At 33.9% G+C, this 22484-nt stretch overlaps 1 protein-coding gene across 8 annotated transcripts in view; it reads right to left on the bottom strand.

Annotated features, from left to right (window-relative positions):
- The window catches only part of kifc3 (kinesin family member C3), a 100281-nt gene that overhangs the window by 11151 nt on the left and 66646 nt on the right, over window positions 1-22484 (bottom strand). For 6 of the 8 annotated variants that reach the window (XM_073850908.1, XM_073850902.1, XM_073850903.1 and 3 more), the window contains 14 exons: window positions 19602-19750; window positions 14777-14812; window positions 13977-14178; window positions 12671-12810; window positions 12379-12444; window positions 11701-11823; window positions 10108-10389; window positions 8760-8933; window positions 6167-6253; window positions 4692-4839; window positions 2047-2177; window positions 1849-1960; window positions 1554-1735; window positions 1367-1471 (listed from right to left, as the gene is read on the bottom strand). In XM_073850908.1, the coding sequence (XP_073707009.1) occupies window positions 1367-1471; window positions 1554-1735; window positions 1849-1960; window positions 2047-2177; window positions 4692-4839; window positions 6167-6253; window positions 8760-8933; window positions 10108-10389; window positions 11701-11823; window positions 12379-12444; window positions 12671-12810; window positions 13977-14178; window positions 14777-14812; window positions 19602-19750 (1937 nt within the window). The remainder of the gene's footprint in view (window positions 1-1366; window positions 1472-1553; window positions 1736-1848; window positions 1961-2046; window positions 2178-4691; window positions 4840-6166; window positions 6254-8759; window positions 8934-10107; window positions 10390-11700; window positions 11824-12378; window positions 12445-12670; window positions 12811-13976; window positions 14179-14776; window positions 14813-19601; window positions 19751-22484) is intronic. The other 2 variants (XM_073850905.1, XM_073850904.1) reach the window with 2 other exon arrangements.

Below are 22484 nucleotides of genomic sequence, written 5' to 3'. Positions count from 1 at the left end.
TTCTATGCTGTTTTTTTTTTTTATAAATTAGTATGAATATTTATTTTCATATTTATTTGAGTTTTTTTTTATTAAATATTACATTTAAGAGAATTATTAAATTAAACCAATAATTATAATAAAAAAAATTAAACTATCGTTAAAAACTTTTTAAAACTACTTAATCCATTTAAAATTATTGCTATTCTTTTGAACCTAAAAAAAACTCAATTTTTTCACCTGCAACACTGACAATAATCATCATAAATGTTTCTTGAGCAGCAAATCAGCATATTAGAATGATTTCTGAAGTATCATGTGACACTGAAGACTGAAATAATGGCTTTGCATCATAGGGACAAATTACATTTTAAAATATATATATAAAAAAAGAAATGTTATTTTATTAATTCTATTTTGTAATAATCACAATATTACTGTTTTAATGTATTTTTGGTCAAATAAATGTAGCCTTGAGTGAGCGTAAGAAACTTCTTTTGAAATACAGGATGCAAAAACTGCCAATGCAACTATTAGACACTGCACAAATTTAAAAGGAAAAACCTCATGGCAATAAAAAGCACTTTAACTGCATTAAAATAATAATAATATAGTTTATAAAATATATGTAATATTACAGTTTTAAATAAGACAAAGTACAACAAATAAAAACTAAATATTAAATATTAATTAGCATGCATAACAAATAACATTAATTATTTTAAATGTGACCCTGGACCACAAAACCAATGTCTTAAATAGCACAGGTATATTTGTAGCAATAGGCAAAAATACATTGTATGGGTCAAAACTGTCGATTTTTCTTTTATGCCAAAAATCATTGTGTTATTAAGTAAACTTCACTTTTCATTTTGTACATTTCCTACTGTAAATATATCAAAACTTATTTTTTCATTAGTAATATGCATTGCAAAGAACTTCATTTGGACAACTTTAAACGTGATTTTCTTTGATGTGATTTTGATTTTTTTTTTTGCACCCTCAGATTCCAGATTTTCAAATAGTTTTATCTCAGCCAAATATTGTCCTATCCTAACAAACCATACATGGAAAGCTTATTTATTCAGCTTTCAGTTATCCAACTCAAACAAAATTGCCCCTTATGACTGGTTTATTTTTGGTTACACTTTATTTTGAGGGGTTTGTGTTAAACAAATAAGTACAGAGAACATTAATATTAATTAACATACATTTCTGTTATTATTATAGTAAGTACATCTACTGAGCAACAAGTGTTACATATTTTTTGTTACAAAAATGTCACAATGCAAAAAATCTTAATGGTCCCAATGTGCTTGGTTTTCTTTAAGGACTATATATTTTTTTCTTTTTTAGTACGAGGGTGAAATTTGGAAACGTGAAATACCTCCATAGTATAGGTCTTTCCAGAGCCGGTTTGCCCGTAGGCAAAGATGCATACGTTAAAGCCATCAATACAGGAAGTGACCAGAGACTGCACTTCCTGGAACACCTGTCCAATCACAAAAAGGAGACTGTGATGTAATAACGGATATAGGAAATTCAACCATGAGAAAACTAGCTCAGGCACTAACCTCCTCCTGAGTGGCCTGAGTGGAAAAGACTTTGTCAAGTTCAAAGGTCATAAGCTTGCCCTTATTAGACAAGTAGAGAACAGCATCATCATCAGAGTCAAAGGTCACTATGTTTTTGGTGTCAGCAGCATCAGCTTCTCCAGCACATATGGGACGTACTCGGCACAACACACGAATGTTTCCTAAAAAAACAAAAAAAGTCTTTATAATTACAATGTCTTTCAAATTTTCATTGAATCAAACTACATAATATAAATCAAACTACACAACTCCTAGAAATCTCTGTGGCTCTCACCTTTGAGGCGCACCAGTTCATTGTGGCATTTCTTCCTCAGGTTCATCTCCCGCTTGTATTTGCGCAGCAGTTCTTGGTTTGCACTGCTCACCTCTCCAATCACCTGACAGATCTGTCATCACAGACAAACACGAATGCTTTAGCTGATGAGCTGTGGACGGGCTGAGGTGTTTGTGAGCTCGTATGTGATGTCCTTACCTCCTGCTTTGCCTCGGCAATGGCTTTCTCCAGCATGTAAGGGAAGTCCTGCACCTGTCTCTTCAGACAGTTGTAATCACAGGTGAGGGTTCTCAGGGCCGGCTGCAGCGTCAGGAGGTTCATTCGCACACCTGCACACACAGACATTCAATCACACACATGTAAGTCATGCTTCACCATAAAATCAAAAGACAGAATGAATAAACAATATAAAGTAAATTAAATTCAATTGGAGATCCATAATTGCTTTTCATTGTGACATTTTCATAATTCAGTACATTTCTCTTTTTTGCTTCAGGTTTTTTTTTCCAATAATCTCAATGGTGATTGTAATTGAGAACATTTTTCTCCAAATGAACACTTTTAGACTAAAAGCCCTGAGTGGAAGCATAAGGGTCTCATGTTTTTTTTATATCAAAGGCATGGACTGTTTTTGAGTTTCCATACCTCCAGACAAAATGAAAAATGTGCTGTATAGTCAGTCAGCAATCAATAAAGACTTACTACTTACAAAGTAAATGTAAAAAAAAAAAAAAAAAAAAAAAAAAAAAAAAAAAGGTCCCTGGGGCTTCATCACTATTTAAATTATAAATTGTTGTACTATATTAAAGTTATTAATAAAATATGATTTTAATATAGCAATTATCATTTCTTTTTTTTGCTTCAGGATTTCCCCCCCAATAATCTTAATGGTGATTGTAATTGAGATCACTTTTCTCCAAATAAACACACTTTTAGACTAAAGCCCTGAGGGAGTATTTTTTTTCTCTGAGTGGAAGCATAAGGGTCTCAAGTTTTTTTTATATTAAAGGCATGAACTGTATTTGAGTTTCCATACCTCCTGACAAAAATGAAAAATGTGTCAATATAAGATAACAGCAAAACAGAGGTCAAAAATCTAAATTTCTCAAGTCTTTGACCTTTCTAGTGGTGTAATATGTCACTGGGGCTTCTACACATGTTTACAGGTATAAAATTAAAACTATTTAAATTATAAATTGTTGTATCCAATAATCTCAATGGTGATTGTAATTGAGAAAACTTTTCTTCAAATGAACACACTTTTAGACTGAAAGCCCTGAGGGCATTTTTTTTCCTCTGAGTGGAAGCATAAGGGTCGTATGTTTTTAAATTAAATGCATGGACTGTTTTTGAGTTTAATTTGTCAATATAAGGTCAAAAATTAAAATTTCTCAAGTCTTTGACCTTTCTAGTTCTGTATAGTTAGTCAAGAATAAATAAAGACTTACTACTTAAAGTAAATGTAAAAAATAATAATAAAATAGGTCACTGGGGCTTCAACACGTAAACAGGTATAAAATTAAAACTAGTTAAATTATAAATTGTTGTACTATAGTAAAGTTAATAATAACATATGATTTTGATATAACAATCACATATTTACATAAAACATGACAAATACTTTAGTTTATATATATCCTTGTTTCAATTTAATTACACAAATAAGTACTGAGTAATATGAAATAAGGTTGGGTTTATAGTTAATAGCTTGTAATTGTGCATCATTATTTGACTGTTTTTTTTTCTACAGTAAGTATGTTTACTATGTTTAAGACGACAAGGGTTTTGTTGAATCTTTTTTTTTTTTGAGGGTGAAACACGACGTGGTCTCAAACACGTGGTCTCACCTGCTAGGTTCTCATGGAATGCCTAAACTACATAAAATGAAAAAAAAAAAAAAAAAAAAAAAAAATTCTATTGGAGAACAATAATTGTTTTGCATTGTGACATTTTCATGATAATTCAGTACATTTTTCTTTTTTGCTTCAGATTTTTTCTCCAATAATCTCAATGGTGATTGTAATTGAGTTTTTTTTTTTCTCCAAATGAACACACTTTTAGACTAAAAGCCCTGAGGGAGTTTTTTTCTCTGAGTGGAAGCATAAGGGTCTCATATTTTTTATATTAAAGGCATGGACTGTTTTTGAGTTTCCAAACCTCCTGACAAAAATGAAAAATGTCAATATAAGATCAAAAAGTCAAGATTTTTTACTTTTTAGTGTTGTATAGTTTGTCCAGATTAAATAAAGATACACTACTTACACTGTAAATGTAAATAAATCAACCAATGTGCTTCAACCCGTAAAAGGTAATTTTTTTTTTCTATAGCTTATAATTTAAAGTGTTTTATAAAAACACTAATAAAATTGTACTATATTAAAGATATAACTAAAATATGATTTTAATATAACAATTACATATTTACATAACAGAAAGCATCACAATTTGGTGTAAATACATTTCCTGGTTATTTTATTTTAAGGTGTGTCCTTGTTTCAATTTAATTACACAAATAAGTACTGAGTAATATGAAATAATGTTTTACTGCTGGGTTGGGTTTATGGTTAATAGCTTGTAATTGTGCATCATTATTTTACTGTTTTTTCTACAGCAAGTACATTTAATATGTTTAACAAGAAGACAAGGGTTTTGTTTAATGTTTTTTTTTTTTTGAGGGTGTAACACGACCAGGGGGTGTTTCATAAAACAATTTGACCAAATAAGCCAGGCTTATTTCAGTTAGTCTGACGTATTTTGAGCCAAATCAAGTGACAATAAGTCTGGCTTATTTGGTAAACTTATTTTATGAAACTCAAACACCGGACTCAAACACATGGTCTCACCTGCTAGGTTCTCGTGGACTGCCTTCATCTCACTCTCAGCTCTGATGAAAGCTTCCTCGATCACTCTGTTCTTCTCCTCCTCCAGATTCTGCATTTCTGCCTCCAGCTGACCCTGAGCTCTCTCCATCTCACCCTCATACACCAGGATCTAACACACACAAACACACACTACTGTCAACACATCCGACCCAGAGGCCTCACTGAGCTCATAAGCTCTATGCAAATAGTAAATAGTTGACATGAGGAATTACATAAGGTATTTTTTTCATTATTAAGGAGTTTACAATGACAAAGATTAAATCAGCAACTCACTGTATGACTGGTTGCTCATACTCAACTGTATCAAGATTACTGTCAGTGTAAACAGTCTTTTACAGGTGCTAGTCACTGATTTTATCTTATTCAGATGTCATGAGTCATGAGATAATTGTCATGAGATGTCAGTTATCCAAACATCTGAAAAAGCAAAATATACAACCAAACAGTCCTCAATTGTAATCCGTGTCCAGACTAACTTCCTTTTAATGTGTTTTAACAACTTTTTTAGCAAAAATAACTGATAGTATTACAGAACCAAGAAGGTTTTTTAAATAAAGTATAAATTCTATTTATTTGACAGATTTTATCAAGCTCACATAATTATTTTAAAATACTTTTTTTTTGCAAGAAAGTAATTGGTGATGCTAAAACATTGCATGCTTTATTTACACTACCAGTCAAGAATCTGATATCGTTTTGCAAAAGGGGTCAAATACTTATTTCACTCATTAAAATGCAATTCAATTGATCACTTTTTTGAAATCCGTTTTTCTGGACTATTCAAATAAACCTACCATTAAAATTGTAGACTGATCATTTCTTTGTCTGTGGGCAAATGTACAAAATCAGCAGGGGATCAAATAATTTTTCCCCTCACTGTATCCACATTAAATAATGCTAAATAATCCAAAAACAGATCAACATCACATAAGCACACAGGTAGACTGCATTCCACCTTCTTTAAATAAAATGTTATTACTTCTAACAACACAACACAAACTTAGCGTCAAAAGACGTCATGAATTACTAACTAGAGTCATTAGTTAGGCTGATCTAATGCAGTCAGGTAAGTGAAAAACGACTTGTGGGGTGGGTGGAGGGCTGTTGGTCAAACATGGGAAGGGCAGCTGGGGCCACGCACCATCAATACATATGACGTACTGTACACAACGGGGGTGACATCAAATATTTCACAGTAAATTATGGGGATTACTACTGCAGGTAGTAAATTATAACCCTGAAGGGAATGTGAGCTAGTTACTCTGCAAAATAGGTCAAAGATGAGCATGAGCCAACATCTACATTTTTTATAATCACTTAAAATAGGACACAGACTCTGAAGTCTGCCCACAGTAAATCATTTCCTATAATCACAGTTGGAATCTGACCCATGACACATTTTTGACCTTTGATTTCTGCAGAGTAATCTGGCCAACCTTAGAGAGCCTGTGGGTGACCTCGTTGTTACCCCCACCCACCGCCTTGGAGAGCAGACCATACAGACGGCCGCGGTCCGTCCTCAGCTGCAACGCAAGTGAAGAGAGAGCCGTAAAAAAACCCACATCACAGAGGCTAGAGTCCTGAGATTTCTAAGACGCAGACAGAATTACGGAACCAAGTCATAAAAATGGAATTTACAGTATAATGCGGAATGCTGTGGAACTTGGCAAAATCCAGATTCATAAAATCAAAAGCAGGGATGTACAATTAATCATATCACCACATCAACTAGAGTTTGTGAATATTAAGGTACATAAAGTTTGTGATAGTTCACCCAAAAATGAAAATTTTGTTTATCTGCTTACCCCCAGGCATCCAAGATGTAGGTGACTTCAGTTTCTTCAGTAGAACACAAACGAAGATTTTTAACTCAAACTGTTGCAGTCTGTCAGTCATATAATGGCAGTCAATGGGACCCACGACTTTGAGAGTAAAAAAAAAAAAAAAAAAACACCACCATACACAGACAAAACCAAATTAAACAATTGGTCTGTGCAAGAAACTGAACAGTATTTATATAATTTTTTACGTGCTCTGGAATAGCAGACACACAAGCAGAAGCGATCTGTCGCTTCTTCTGTTTATACAGTGTAGAGAGATTGTGTGTACAACGGCCACTCAAAATGGTAATTACTTGTGCTTATCCTGATTGTTGCAACCGATTCAAAACTAAAAGATTTTGTTTGCTTGCACAAACTCATCCGCGTTTGTTGACTTCTCACCAACTCCCAACTTTTGAGCCTGATCGACTGAAGTTATGGTTGCTTGCTCTTTGTCACACACCGGCTTTTGTGAACGCGCTCAGGACAGTTGGACATTGTGGTGGATCAGAGGTAAAAAATTATATAAATGCTCTTCAGTTTCTTGCACAGACCAATTGTTTTGTGTGTTAAGACCTCAATGTATCGTCACGAGCCGCAGGGTTTAATATGGTTTTGTCTGTGTATGTTTTTCGGACTCTCTAATCCGTGGAGCCCATTGACTGCCATTATATGACTGACAGACAGCAACGGTTTGAGTTAAAAAAATCTTTGTTTGTGTTCTAATGAAGAAACAAAGTAACCTACATCTTGGATGCCCTGGGGGTAAGCAGATAAACATCAGATTTAAATTTTTGGGTTAACTATCCCTTTAAATATGAAGTGACTCTGTGTGAATGAGTTATCACAGACAAACACAAACATGACAGTTTCATCTACAACACATACTGAATCATGAGTTTTCAGCATCTGCCGTCCCACTATGTGAGGGATGTAAACACGTGAATATAATCTCCAGAGCTGCTCTGAGACTCACTTCACCAAAAATTCACTTCACTACAACCAGCCAACATAAAAGTTGGGTTTACTTCAAAGTTATGACAATATATTCCCAAAATAGATTACTACAGTAGTGGAGAAATGTACTTCTCAAAGTAATAAAAATACATTTTTTGGAATATCACACAATATCAGAATTTTTCATCCATGTTTTAACTCAAACCTTAATTTTAACCTCAAGCACTTCGCTTGCCACATTTCATTTGATAAGATTCATTATTTTTTTATGCATTAATTTGATTATCATTGTGTTTTGACATAACACATTAAAATTATAAAATACATTTATAAAGTAAAATTAAATTAAACCATTTAAATTTAAACCAAATTCAGAAAATCTAAAACCGAAAACATAGAATTTGTGGGAAAAAAAAAAACATAGAAAATTTCATAGCACCCAATCAGTGTTGTTTTCGTCAACGATGACGAAATCATTTCGTTGACGCCACTTTTTTTCATGACGATAACGAGACGATGACGAGATAAAAATGGCTCGTTGATGACTAAAACATGACGAGACGTGTGTGAGTTTTCATTGACGAGACGAGAATAGACGAAAATGTTAGTGGGTGGTCCGTCAGACGTTTAAAATGCATGACATTTCCGCTTATTGTGCATGCCAATTAAAACTTAAAAAGTATCTGACGCTATGGCAAGCCGTTTTAGCATTAAATACTCTTTGCTATACTAGTATGGCAAGCCGTTTTAGCATTCCATCCTTGTTTGTCTTTTATGTTCTAAAACATTCCTTCATTATTGTAATTATTGGTGAAAATAGTCGATCCGGAAGCTCACATTGTGTTGAACTATAGATCTGCTATTTTCAGAACTTATAAGTGACACTACCCAACAGCAAAATACTTACTGACCTACATTAATTTGTTAAAAAACTACTTTTTTCCCTTTTTTTGACTAAAACTAGACTAAAACCTTTTTGACTTTTCGTCGACTAAAATTGGACTAAAACTATCACATATAGAAGTGACTAAAATTTGACTAAAACTAAGAAGCATTTTAGTCCAAAAGACTAAGACTAAATCTAAGATGGTTGTCAAAACCAACACTGCACCCAATTAAACTTTACATCAAATCACTTGGCTTTTGTTAAAGCCATGAGATTAGAAATCAACAAACCACCATTATCACCACAAACGGTCAGATTTGAGCAGCATTTGACACTCAAAACACTGCATACAAGTGAGTGTGGTACCTGTTGGCGGAGTTGACTGCTGGTTCTCTGGGACTCGTGGAGCTGCTGTTCCAGCTCTCTGAGGAGCTGCCTCTGCACACTCAGCTGCTCCTGCAGAGCCTGGTTACGGGCCTGAGCCTCCATTAAAGCCTGCTTACACTGAGCTGACTCCACCTCAACTGTCTTGGTCACATACTGTAGGAAGAGTGTGAAACAGATGCATATTTAGTTAGGAAAAGTCCATCTCGTTCCTGGTCACCAGATGGGTGCATTGATTATAGAGGGCTCCCTGTGATTTCTCAGGGTATTTGGTATTGAAAATGCAAGTCCAAAATGAAAACAAAAAAAAATTCTAAAACTAATTAAAAAAAAAAATGCAAGGAAGAAAAAAACTAATCCACAAACACAAATTATCTGCACAAAGTCTCTATGATAGAAGATTACATTTCAATAAATTTAAAATAAAATCACTGTTTCTCATTTTGAAGCCTGCATCATCCAGAGGTCACATCTGTCGTGTGTGTAGGTAAATTGCGGCTGCCTTGTTTACGAAAAATAACCATTACAATGCACAGTAAAGAAAGAAAAAAATATTTTGCAGCTTTATAAGAAATAAGTCATACACAGTGCCAAAACCATCTTGGCTACCAATAATCATGAAAATGCCAGCAGACTCCTCAGAAACCACTTCATATTGGATCAGGACAATAACCCAAAACACCCTGCTAGTTCTGTCAAGGAGTTTATCGGGGCAAATAAATGGAAAGTCTAATCATTTTTATAGATTTAAATCAGATTGAACATGAATTTCACCGGCTGAAGAGGAGCTTAAAGGCAGAAACTCACCAAAACAAGCAACAGTTTGAAGTGGCTGCATTAAAGGCTGGGAAAAAGCATTTCAAAGCATAAGACCAAGAGTCTGGTGATGCCTATGGGTCGCAGACTCACTGCTGTGATTGCACACAAGGGATCTGCTTTAATAAATATTTGCTTTAAATCAATTACATCTGCCATAAATTTACTTATGCTCACATCAAATAATGGGATGAACTCTAAATTGGCTGTCCTTTTTATTAGGCAAAACATGTTTGTGTCGAAAAACCTAAAAAAAACAAAAAAAAACACAATGGGACATTCTGTAGTTGTCTCATATTCATTTTCTGATCATACTTGCAAATGTCTTGACTTCACAGCAGAGAATACAATTTTGTCTTTACTGTTCCAATACTCATGGAGGGCACTGTATATTTATAATAGGTTATTTTTCTTAAATGAGACATCTCTATGACATATGCAGCTGACTTATGTGACTCGGAGTGTGCAGGCTTCAAAACGAGACACAGCTAATGCTTAGCTGGCACATGCTCACCTTGACCTGCAGCGGCTGAGCAGCTTGGCGAGACAGAGCCTCCTCAGAGTCACGAAGTTGTGAGGTCAGCTGCTCTTCGCTCTGGCTCCTGAGACGTGACGCCTCTTCCAGCTGCTGCTGGAGCTCCTGTCTACGCTGCGCCGCCGCCTCCAACTGCTGCTGAAGCTGAACTACCACACCAGTCCTCTCCTGCACCTGCTGCTCCAATGCAGCCAGTCGCCGCTCCCGTTCGCGGCACTCCTCGTCCTTACGACACAGCTCTCCACGCAGGGCCTCCACATCCTGGGACCAATGCAGATAGAAAGATGGAGTATTACAGAACAGAAATATAGCATCAAGTAATTATTCAGTCATTATAGAAACAACCAGGGATTGAAATTAACTTTTTCACTCACCAGCCAATTTGGCTACTAAATGTTTAAGTTACAGGCCATTCATAACTTCTACACCAAAAAAACAAAAAAAACAAAACAGAAATAAACCAACAGCTTGAGGCGGTCTACATTGGACGTGACAAAGCGACCGTTGCAAATCATTTGGTGTCAGTATTAGGGGTGTGTGATATTGACAAAATAATATCTCAATATTTTCTGGGATTTTACAGATAACAGCATTGATAAAGATAATTAGACAATATTATGCGGAATGTGTTATTGTGTCCGACTCCTGAATTCTTTGATATTCTTCATATTCTGTGTGGCCAGTTCACTGCAGTGATAGAAATCAATCTTTTCCAATAAGTTTAATTAAGTTTGATTTTTACCTTTATAAAGCCATTTAAAAAAAAAGTGTGCATCTTTTGACTAAAATTCTTACATTTAATCAGTCAATTATAATAATACATTCAGGCTGTTACCAAACAAATGAAATCAGTAAAACAAAATTCATCTTTGCAGAAGTTGCATCTAAGGTGTCATTTAGATGTATTTCCACAGCGTTTAATGAAGCCCAGAGGGACATGGAATGCTTTAACCTGCAGTAACAAATGCATAAATGTTTAGATATTTTAAACATAAAACGTTGAATACTGATATTTGAAATTATTTTAAAAATGAAAAGACACTTTAAATGTGAAATTAAAACAGCAAGCAAGTCGCTGTTAATAAGTGAGTCACTGCAATTGAACCAAATCATTTAAACGGTTGATTCATTCAGGAAAGAAACACTGTCATGTTGCTCTGAGACGCAAAACATTGCTGTGGCTGTGTTTGGAATGATTTTTGTTGGCGAAATGGAGCAAAAATAGCCAATGTGGTGTCTAAAATGTACGTAAGTCTCTTATTGTTTATTGAACTGTATAAAATCAATATCACATTTGCAGTAATGCTGATTTAAAAAAAGGCACTCTTTGTGTGATTTTACATATTATTATTATTTGATATTATTTGCTAAACTTGTGCAGATTTGGCTTGCATTAACTTCCCCAATAAATTAATGAGTGATCACACACAAAATGTAACCAGCAAAATTGGCTAGTGGTTTGACAGCGTTACCCGGCACAGCTGATTTTTACCTGCATTTGGCGGGTGTTCATTTTAAACCCATTAAACAACCAATCTGATTGTATTTGAGATTTATGGTTTTTATGAGTACCTGGCTGTGTGGGCAGTGGCTGGGAGAGCAGGTGGTCTGGGTCTGATTGGCCCTCAGCTCCTGTTTGAGCCGCTGGTTTTCAGTCTCCAGCACCTCGAGCTGTTTCTCCAGATCTGTCGCCCCCTAAACACAAACACATTTACTCATGTACGATTATTTTAATAAATAAAAAGTAAAAAAACAGCATTGGTTTAAAAAAATAATGTGTCTGAAATGTCTTGACATTAACTGTCACTTTATTATACTGTCACTGATTTCTTGTTCTTTCTTGTTTTGTTTTTTAAACTAGAAAGGCTGAGAGGTTGAGTGATTTAACAGTTTATTTAATTATTTTTCCAAAAGAGGGTGAGGTTTTATTATAATTAGTTGTAAAGTACAGTTAAGTACACCCACACCCATCTCGAATTTGAGATCAGTGCCAGCTGTAAATCTTCCAGGGCTGAAGGGATACATTCCTTTGCTATCAATGAACTAGATCACCAGGTTAACACTCCTCCTCCTCCCATCATAAAACTAAATCAGGTCAGTGTAAAGCTGCAGGAGCATGAGCTCTTTATTAAACAATAGAAATGTGGTTCACACAAGAGTGGTGACTTTAGCTCACCAGGATCAGGTGATTCACACAATAGCACTGAGTGTGCCACAACTCCCCCAGTCCCTAATAATTCAGTCTCTCACCAGCTCAGAGCGCAGTCTCTCCACCTCCTGCGTCTGATCCACTAGTTTCTCCTCCAGCTCCTTGACCTACAAAACCACAAACCAACAGCATTATTCAGCTAAATCCCTTTATGAAAATGAGTAAGCTTCATGCATCCACCCTCATGATGTATTGATCTATTTTAATCGAACCAGACACAATGAATATCAATGCATAAAAGGTCATAATACACGGCGCTAGAGGAATGAAAATGATCTTGTGAGTCTGGCTAGAAAACTGAGCCCTATTCTGTGTGTGTGTGTGTAAACGTACCTGTGTGCGCAGCCCTGTAATGAGAGTGAGTTGTTCTCCCTCGTCTTTTTGCAGTTTTTCCTGTGAGTAAACTTTACTCACTTTTACAGCGCTGGGAAAATCCACAGGCCTCTGAGTCAAAACACTAGAGCTCCTCACACCTACACAAACACACATATACACACTTTATGGAAAACAGCTTTTTCTAACTTTTAGGTCACAAGACTAATGTAAAAACATTTATTATAAATGTATTAATTATGAAATACACAAAAAATATATAGAAATATACACTTTTATAATTAATAATAATAATAATAATAATAATAATAATAAAATCACATTTATATTTATGTAAATGTTTCTACAAACTGAAAAGCAAGTAGTTTTTTATAAAAGCTAAAAAAACTAGTCAGATAATCCAAAAAATAATAATTAATGAAATATACAACATAAAAAGGTATAGAAATATAAACTTTCATAATTAAAAATAATAATTAAATCACATTTATATTTATGTAACTGTTTCTACAATCTGAAAAGCAAGTGGCTTTTTATAAAAGCTTTAAAAAAAACTAGTCATATAATCCAAAAATAATAATTAATGAAATAAACAACATAAAGGTATAGAAATATAAACTACTAAAAAGTAGCTTTTTATAAAAGCTAAAAAAATCCACTCAATCTTAAACTCTAATTATTAATATAAACTTTCCTAATTCATAATAATTAAATAAACAATTTCTACATTCTGAAAAGCAAGTAGCTTTTTATAAAAGCTAATAATTAATGAGTTTGAGATTGAGTAATGAAATATACAACAAAAACATTTAAAGAAATATAACCTTTCATAATTAATAATAATAATTAAATCACATTTATATGTAACTCTTTCCACATTTATATTTATGTAACTTTCTACGATCTGAAAAGCAAGTAGCTTTTTATAAAAGCCAAAAAATAAAAAAAACTCTACTCAATCTCAAACTCAATTATTAATGAAATATACAACTAATTTATAGAAATATAAACTTCCATAATAATTAAATCACATTTATATTTATGTAACTGTTTCTACAATCTGAAAAGCAATTATCTTTTTATAAAAGCTAAAAAAAAAAAAAAAATTAACTCGTATGACTTTCCATATTCTGCCATACAAACAAGCAATAAATATATTTATTGTAAATGTATTAATTATTAAATAAAAAAAAAATGCTTCTAAAAAATGCATAAAAATATAGATCTAAAATATTACAGATGTAATCGTTTATAATAATTATAAAAATATTACTTATTTTTTCCACTTTAATCTGAACAATCTCACCTGTAGGTGACACAGCTTGGTTGAGCTGTCCGTCCTGCAGTTTGGGCTGCTCTTGAGGTTCTTGGTTAAAGGATGAATGTTCCAGGTGGTTGTCTTGGTTGAGCTGGTGGTCGTGTGTTTGCAGTCGCTGCAGCAGGAGTCTTTTTGCAGCGTCTTCGCTACGCAAACGTGCCTGGAACTCACAAACTCGCTCTTGCAGCGTCTGCACAAACACACAAGGAATGCGTAAATTCAACCGTGAATGTCAGCTGTGCTAAAAAAAACTCACAACATGAACTGTGAAGGAAAGAACTTGAAAACAAAAAATCATTTACTCATCCCTATCCCATATGACTGACTTTATTCCATTGAAAACAAAAATAATAATTTTAGAATTTAAATATATAATATAAATGTAATCATTTAATTAGGTCACTCAGACTTTAAATTTAAACTTTATCCAGTATTTTTGGTCACTGCATTTTTTTGTAGGAAAAGAAATAGCAGCCAGTACATCTACAACAATATTTGATCAACAGAATAAAAGAAAAATCACATGAGTTTGGAATGACAGTAAATGCAGACAAAACTTTGAACTATTCCTTTGACTTCACAAGAAAGCTTAATAATCAAATGGCTATTCCTACTGACACAAACTACACTGGATACAGTTTTCAGGATCCCAGACGACTACAAAACCTCTAGAAGAGACATTTAAGCAAACAGGGTGGAACTATTAACAGTATGCTTTGTCAAGTTGACGTCAGAACGAGGCAAAGTAGCTCACAGCTAAGCACAAAGAAAGAATCAGAGGGAATTACGTAGGCAGACGTCCAGGAACAGGACAAAGTAACCTTCTGTACAGGTGAAATGGTGAGAAGGTAGTGCAGAGAGACAGAGAGGGAAAATGGTGAGTAGAAAAGCATGAAAACAAAAAGACAACTCACAATTATGCACAACTGAAACTTCAAATCAAATAAAATTACTCAAACTTTTAAATCCCAGGAAAATGTGCACATACCGACTCACTGAGATGAAGCTACGTTTGAAGATTTGAAAATGTGATGTCTTAAAATCCTGAGATTCATTAGGCTGGAAATCATTGCACCTTTACAGGTAGCACTGCCTGCTCAACACAGATAGATCTAGAGAAGCACATACAAAGCTATCCCATGTCTAAACTATTGTTTGTATTGAGAAGAGTCGTCAATGCATTGAAAAGCAGCTGCTGGGACACACCACACATGTGATCTCCAGCCAATCGGATCTCTCCTGTGCTCATGGTATGCTGAAAAGACTGGAAACCCCAGCACGCTCAAATCTCACTCCAGATTGTCCTTTTCAGAGATGTTGATCCACCCTTGGAGATCAAAGAGAGGAGGACTGCATTTCTAATGTGTCACTTACTAACAGTGGATCATGTTATGTAACTCCAGTCATATCTAGGGACGAGCGGCTGGTTTCACTAGTTACAATACACGCAACTTAGCCTAGCGTTGACGTTAAGGGTGAGACTTCCGCACTACTGAATATTTTTGCGTTGCACCATTATACTTTTGAAATGTGGCTTTATAAAAATAAATATTTACAAAAGCCTTTGACCACGAGTAAACTTCAATCTTTTACACATATTTGACAATGTTTACATCCTTGTTGTGCATATATAGATTTAAATAAACTGGCATTAGACTCAAACTTACTGACTCCATTATTTATTTATTTATTTTTTTTTAATTTTCTTAATTTATGGGTTTTATTTCACCTAGTCACACTTGTGGTGTCCCGGTCAAAATGGACTGGACTCTAAACAATTGCTTATAAATCTTATATATTATCACCAAATATTGGATTCATTTTTTTGTCAACTTATTTTCTTTCATTTAGGACTGGTTTTGTGTTTCTATTTGGAACCGATTAATCATAGGCCTCATTTATCTGAAAGTAGGCACCTCATTTTTTAAATGAAAAAAGCATTTATGCATAATTTTCATATGATATGATATAAATTATGAAAATGTGCACTGTTTATCACTCTAGTGTGCTTTAATGTTTAATCATGGAGTTTGCTTTTAAATGCTTTTATTTTGCATAAAATTGCAAAAAGTCACTTGTGGTGTTCCTGGTCAAAATTGATCAGACTTCAAACAATTGCTAATAATATAGCAAAATCAGAGATATATTGTCACCAAATATTGGATTCATTATTTTTGTCAACTTATTTTCTTTCATTTAAGGCTGGTTTTGTATTTCTATTTGCATCTGATTAATCGTAGGCCTCATTTATCTGAAAGTAGGCACCTCATTTAAGCATTTTTTATGCATAATTTTCATGATATGAGATCAATTTTAATTTATGTTAAATGTTCAATCAGGAAGTTTGCTGTTAAATGCTTCTATTTTGTAAAAAAATTACAAAAAGTCACACTTGTGGTGTTTCCGGTCAAAAATGACCAGACTCCAAACAATTACTAACAATACAGCAAAATGAGAGATATGCATCACCAAATACTGGATTCATTTGTTTTGTCAACTTGTTTTCTTTCATTTAAGACTGGTTTTGTGCTTATATTTGCATCTGATTAATCGTAAGCCTCATTTATCTGAAAGTAGGCACATGGGCCCGGTTTCGCAGACAAGGCTTAAGCCTAGTCCTAGACTAAAATGTAAGTCTGAGTTGTTTCAACTGAAATAAAATTGCACTGATTGATTTTAAAATATATCAGTGCCTTTATTTTGTCTCAAGATGCACACCAGTAATGTTTTTTTCTTAGCATGTTCATAAAAATTACTTAAATGTCCTAATTGAACTATGGTCTAATCCTGGCTTAGTCTAAGCCCTGTCTGGGAAACCGGGCCCTAATGTTTAGTGTCAGTAACATGTATGAGTTTAAACAACCAGGTGTTTGTTGATGTGATTCTTTATATGGCAATGCTAATGTGTTTTTTCTCTCTGTCACAATGGTCAGATTTGTTGTTCCATGATATTGTCTCCATTTGACAATGTCAGTATGTAGGATGTACATAACTGAAATATAACAGTTTTGGTCTGTTGTTCCATGAAATGTTATAATGTAAATAATCTTAATGTGTTCTTTCTTGTATGTAACGATGGTCAGATTTAACAAGAAACAGAACAGGTGTTACTTTGTGTCCCTTTTCAGAAAATAAAAGCATTAAAAGCATAAAAGCATTTCAAAATAAAGGCTGTTTTTTTGTGATCTTCCCCATTCACTTTTGAAGGCTGTGACTTTGTGCAATTTTGTACAAAATGAAAATTTAAAAGCAAACTTCCTGATTAAACATTAAAAGCACACTGGTGTGAGAAACAGTACACATTTTCATAATTTATCATCTCATATTGTGAAAATTATTCATAAAATGATTTTTTCACTCAAAAAATGAGGTGCCTACTTTCGGATAAATGAGGCCTACAATGAATCAGATGCAAATAGAAACACAAAACCAGTCCAAAATGAAAGGAAACAAGTTGACAAAAAGATTGAATCCAGTATTTGGTGATAATATAGCATAATGAGAAATTTATAAGCAATTGTTTGGAGTCCGGTCATTTTTGACCGGGAACACCGCAACTGTGACTTTTTGTAATTTTGCACAAAATAAAAGCATTTAAAAGCAAACTTTCTGATTAAACTTTAAAAGCACACTAGTGTGAGAAACAGTGCAATTTTAAAAATATATTTTTTTTTAAAATCAGATATTGTGAAAATTCATAAAAAAAAAAGCTTTTTTCACTCCAAAAAAATCAGGCACCTACTTTCAGATAAATGAGGCCTATGATTTATCAGATGCAAAGAGAAACACAAACCAATCCTAAATGAAAGAAAACAAGTTGACAAAAAGACTGAATCCAGTATTTGGTGATAATATAGCAAATTTATAAGCACCGCAAGTGTTACTTTTTGCAATTTTGTACAAAATAAAAGCATTTAAAAGCAAACTTTCTGATAAACTTTAAAAGCACACTAGTGTGAGAAACAGTGCAATTTTTAAAAAATATATTTTTTAAATCAGGTATTGTGAAAATTCATAAAGCTTTTTTCACTCAAAAAAATCAGGCACCTACTTTCGGATAAATGAGGCCTATGATTTATCAGATGCAAAGAGAAACACAAACCAATCCTAAATGAAAGAAAACAAGTTGACAAAAAGATTGAATCCAATATTAGGTGATAATACAGCATAATGAGAGATTTATAAGCAATTATTTGAAGGGTGTGACAGGAATCAGAACACAACCAAAGGGTTAATATAACTCTGAATGCATTCGCTCTGAAAGAAGAAAGTCATACACACCTAGAATGGCTTAAGGGTGAGAAAATCATGGGGTAATTTTCATTTTTGGGTGAACTATCCCTTTAAGAACTCGAAATGTAACCAAATAAAGTACAGAATTATCTACAAACTATCTTCTAGTGTGTTCCAATTTAAGTAACAACTTGTAAACACAGTGCAACTCAACCCAAAACATCCGAGGCTTGGAAACTTATTTCACTTGTAACCAAGTAACCAATAAACAACTACCTAACAACCAGACAGCAACACAATGGCACCAACTCCCAAACATAGCATCATAGTCAAACACCACTCACAATATCTACAGAACAAGTAAACATTTAGCTTGACTGATGTTATAAAACTTTCCATTTAAAAGCATAAAAATATAAAGTTTTTAGATTTAATACAGACTAAGAAACAAGATCAGTGGACGAGCAAACAGCAGCTCATCTAATGTAACAAATGTGATCAGACGTTGCCCTGAGGGAATCTCACACTGAAACACACAGGCCCTGTGGTCATTTACAGACAGCTTGAGCAACCAGCTCCTCTGAGAAGCCCTAAAGCTGATAACATTGTTTAAATACAGAACACAAAGGTAGCACTGCCTGTTAGCTGTGATTTATTAACCCTGTGAAACCAATTAAGCAAAGATCACACAGCTAGAGAACAGACCACTCACACAGAAACCAGGCCCTGAATGTAGTGATCTGTTGAAGATAGATTCAATCACAACACTGGATCACAGAAACACAGATGGAGGAGTAATGCATATATAGTATCATATAGTACCATTCAAAAGTTTGGGCTCACCAATGCTGCATTTATTTGATCAAAAATACAGTAAGAGAGTGTATTTTTATTCATGTGATGCAAAGCTGAATTTTCAGCATCTTCAGTGTCACATGAACCTTCAGAAATCATTCTAATATGCTGATTTGCTGCTCAAGAAACATTATTATCAATGTTTAAAAATGTTGTGCTGATTAACAGTTATGTGCATGCTTTATGATTCTTTGATGAATAGAAAGGTCAAAAGATTAAAAAATATTATAAAGACATAAATGTCTTTTGATTTTAATGAACCCTTGGTGATTAGAAGTCTTCATTTCACACTTTTGAATGGTAGTGCAAATGCTCTAGTACAGAGAATCTGAAGATAATGTGTAGCTATAAGCAATCTAAATAATGATGCTTGCTTTAGAGAGCACAACTTATATTAATTGCCCAGATAGTGGGTTTTCATAAAAGACACTGATCCTTTAGTAATGACTAGTGTTTTAGAATCCTTAGAAGGAAACATGACAATAGTTGTGCTCATCTTAGCAAACACCACTCACAGGTTCGTACCTGTATGAGCAGCTGTTGTTGTTCTGAGGTGGCTGATTCAGAGAGATCAGAGGTCAAACAGTGGCGCTGAAGGACAGAGTTGGGCAACGAAAGGAAGGAGCTCTCCTCCTCACCATCACTCATCAGGATATCCAGGGAACTTGCTGAAACTACAAAAGAGATTATTAATTATCAATATTATTAAATTATTAAATAAAAATGGAATGAAATTGAAGCAGTAAAATAACCAAAAAACTTATAAAAAATGTATAAAAAGCAAAGTAGCAGCAATTTCTGAAATGAAAATAATAATAATAATAATAATAATAAATAATACAACAAAAATAATAAAAAATAATTATTTAAGAATTTAAATATATAATATAATTATAAAATCATTAGGTCACATTTTTAAAATTTCAACTTTCAGTTTTTTGTTCAAAGTATTTTTTGTAGTAAAAGAAAGAGCAGCCAAGACATTTACAGCAATACTTGACTAACAGAATAAAAGAAAAATCACTGAGACTAAACAAAGACAAAAATGATTCAACTTCACAAGAAAGCTTTATAAGCAAATGGCTATTCCAACTGACACAAACTACCTTAGACAAAGTTTTCAGGATTCCAGACGACTACAAAACCTCTTATAGAGACAAGTAAACAAACAGGGTGGAACTATTAATAGTGTGCTTTGTCATTTATCAAATACATTTATTTGATCAAAAATACAGTAAAATAGTATATTGTGATTTTTTTTTTATAAATCTAAATAATTGTTTTCAATTTCAATAATAAAAAACAAAAATCCTGTGATGCAAAGCTGAATTTTCTGCATCATGATTCCAGTCTTCAGTGTCACATGATCCTTTAGAAAACATTCTAATATGCTGATTTGTTGCTCAAGAAACATGTTGAAAACAGTTGTGCTGCTTTATAGTTCTGTGTATGCTTTATGATTCTTGATGAATAGAAAGGTCACAAGATCAGCATATATATAAAACTTTAACATTATTAATGTCCTTTGATTTTATTAATGCATCCTTGGTGATTAGATGTCCTAATTTCACTTAAATGACTTAAATGAAGCACTTAAAGCACTAAAATTAACTAAAAAAAAAAAAAAGAAAAAAAAAGAAAAATTACAAAAGCATAACATTATACACAGAACATAATTAATGTGAGAAATAGACTCAAAAAATGGTTTGTTCTGATATGGCTAGCTCTCATGAGCAAACCAAGCAGATCTAGAGCCAATGTCAAGATCTTCAGTTAGTACTGGATTAAATATCGGTCTGTTCCTCAAACAGAACCACTGTACAATTTCAGAAGATTAGGAATATCTTTCTTTTGCAAAAAGGTCTGTATTGATTTGCACTCATTCTCTCACTGAATCATCTAAAGCAGCTTCTCAATCATTAAAACGAGCAGTACAGCATTACTTAAGAGCACAGAGAACAAACAACGCTGGACGAAGTGGATATGCACAAAAGGCTTCTTTTTGAGAGTTATTTTCCTATGTAAACATGCATTAGATGAATGCATCATTTATTTTTGCCATTTGAGAGTTTTAAAACATTTAAATGCGTCTAGACACAGCTTCGTTCCGCTCAGGTGCACCGCTGCTCTCACTGATTGAGCTAAAGTCTTAAAAGTGCGTAATAGCTATATCAGTGCTAGATATACTCAAATCTTTAGCATAACACATTTTGAACTTTTAAGTAAATAAAAAAAAAATCCAAATCTGAATTTTTTTTTTCTCTGATGGTCCTTTTTGAATCTTCAAAGCTTTAGTCCTCATTCAATGTTACTGCATAAACAGTTATTAATTTCTGTTTGTTACACTTGGAAGAAATAAAGTGGACGATTAAAATGTCTCCAATATCTGCTGTGCTTGTAGCATTGTGCTACAGCGTGCCTCCCACAATAGTTGATTGACATGAGCGCCCTCACCGAGATGAAACAGTCTGACTCCGACCGCTATTGTGTGACTCAGGTGCAGGGGAAGACAAGAATGTCTCTGATTGAGCGACTGAGGTGTTCTGTTGTTAGATGTAATAATGAACAAAGAAGTAGCCATTTACTCCCGACATCTGAGCCGCTGAAGGCGCAGAGGATAACGTTACTTTCGTTTTTTAAAAAGGATAGGGCCGATTCTGATATACATATGAGTCTAGTTTGTGCAAATCGTTCCTGATGCAGCTTCACCCACAGGAGTATAAGGGTTTTTTATGCATCTTTGCAAACAGCCTTTCTTTATAATGTGCTCGTTAGCAAGTTTCGCCGCTAAACGGCTCATAATTCCACATCAGAGAGGGGCGGGGCGAGCAGAGCTCATTTGCATTTAACGGGACCATGCAATAAAATGAGCTGATTTTTTGTAGAGATGATTTTAACGGTAATGATTTTTAAGGTAAAACTGTGATTTATTACACTACTAATGAGAATTTTTAACCAAAGTATATTACAGACTTTTCATTAAGACCCTAAAGAATTGTATGAACTTGTGGAAAATCCGATGAACCCTTTAAAGCAACAGCAACTATACGTGCTGCCGATTGTCACCAAAAAAATACTCACTCACTTGTTGTCCCAAAACTCTATAATTTTTTTTTTTTCTTGTGCTAAACACAAAAAAAATAAATTTTGAAGAATGTGGATAACAGTAGCTGGTCCCCACTGACTTTGATAGTGGGGGAAAAAATTAAATACTATGGAAGTAACTGGGGACCCAGCAACTGTTTGGTTACCCACATTATTCAAAATAAGTTTAAATATGTTTAAAAAAAAAAAAAAATCGAGAGTGAGTCAAAGATGCCAGAATTGTCATTTTTAGGTGATGGTAGTCTAATAAAACACAAAGAAAAGTCTCTCACTGCTCTAGACTGAAGAACTTTAATACAGTTG

The sequence above is a fragment of the Garra rufa genome, chromosome 11 (genome assembly GCF_049309525.1).
Source record: "Garra rufa chromosome 11, GarRuf1.0, whole genome shotgun sequence".
Lineage (NCBI taxonomy): Eukaryota > Metazoa > Chordata > Actinopteri > Cypriniformes > Cyprinidae > Garra > Garra rufa.
This window is presented reverse-complemented; position numbering and strand designations above follow the sequence as displayed.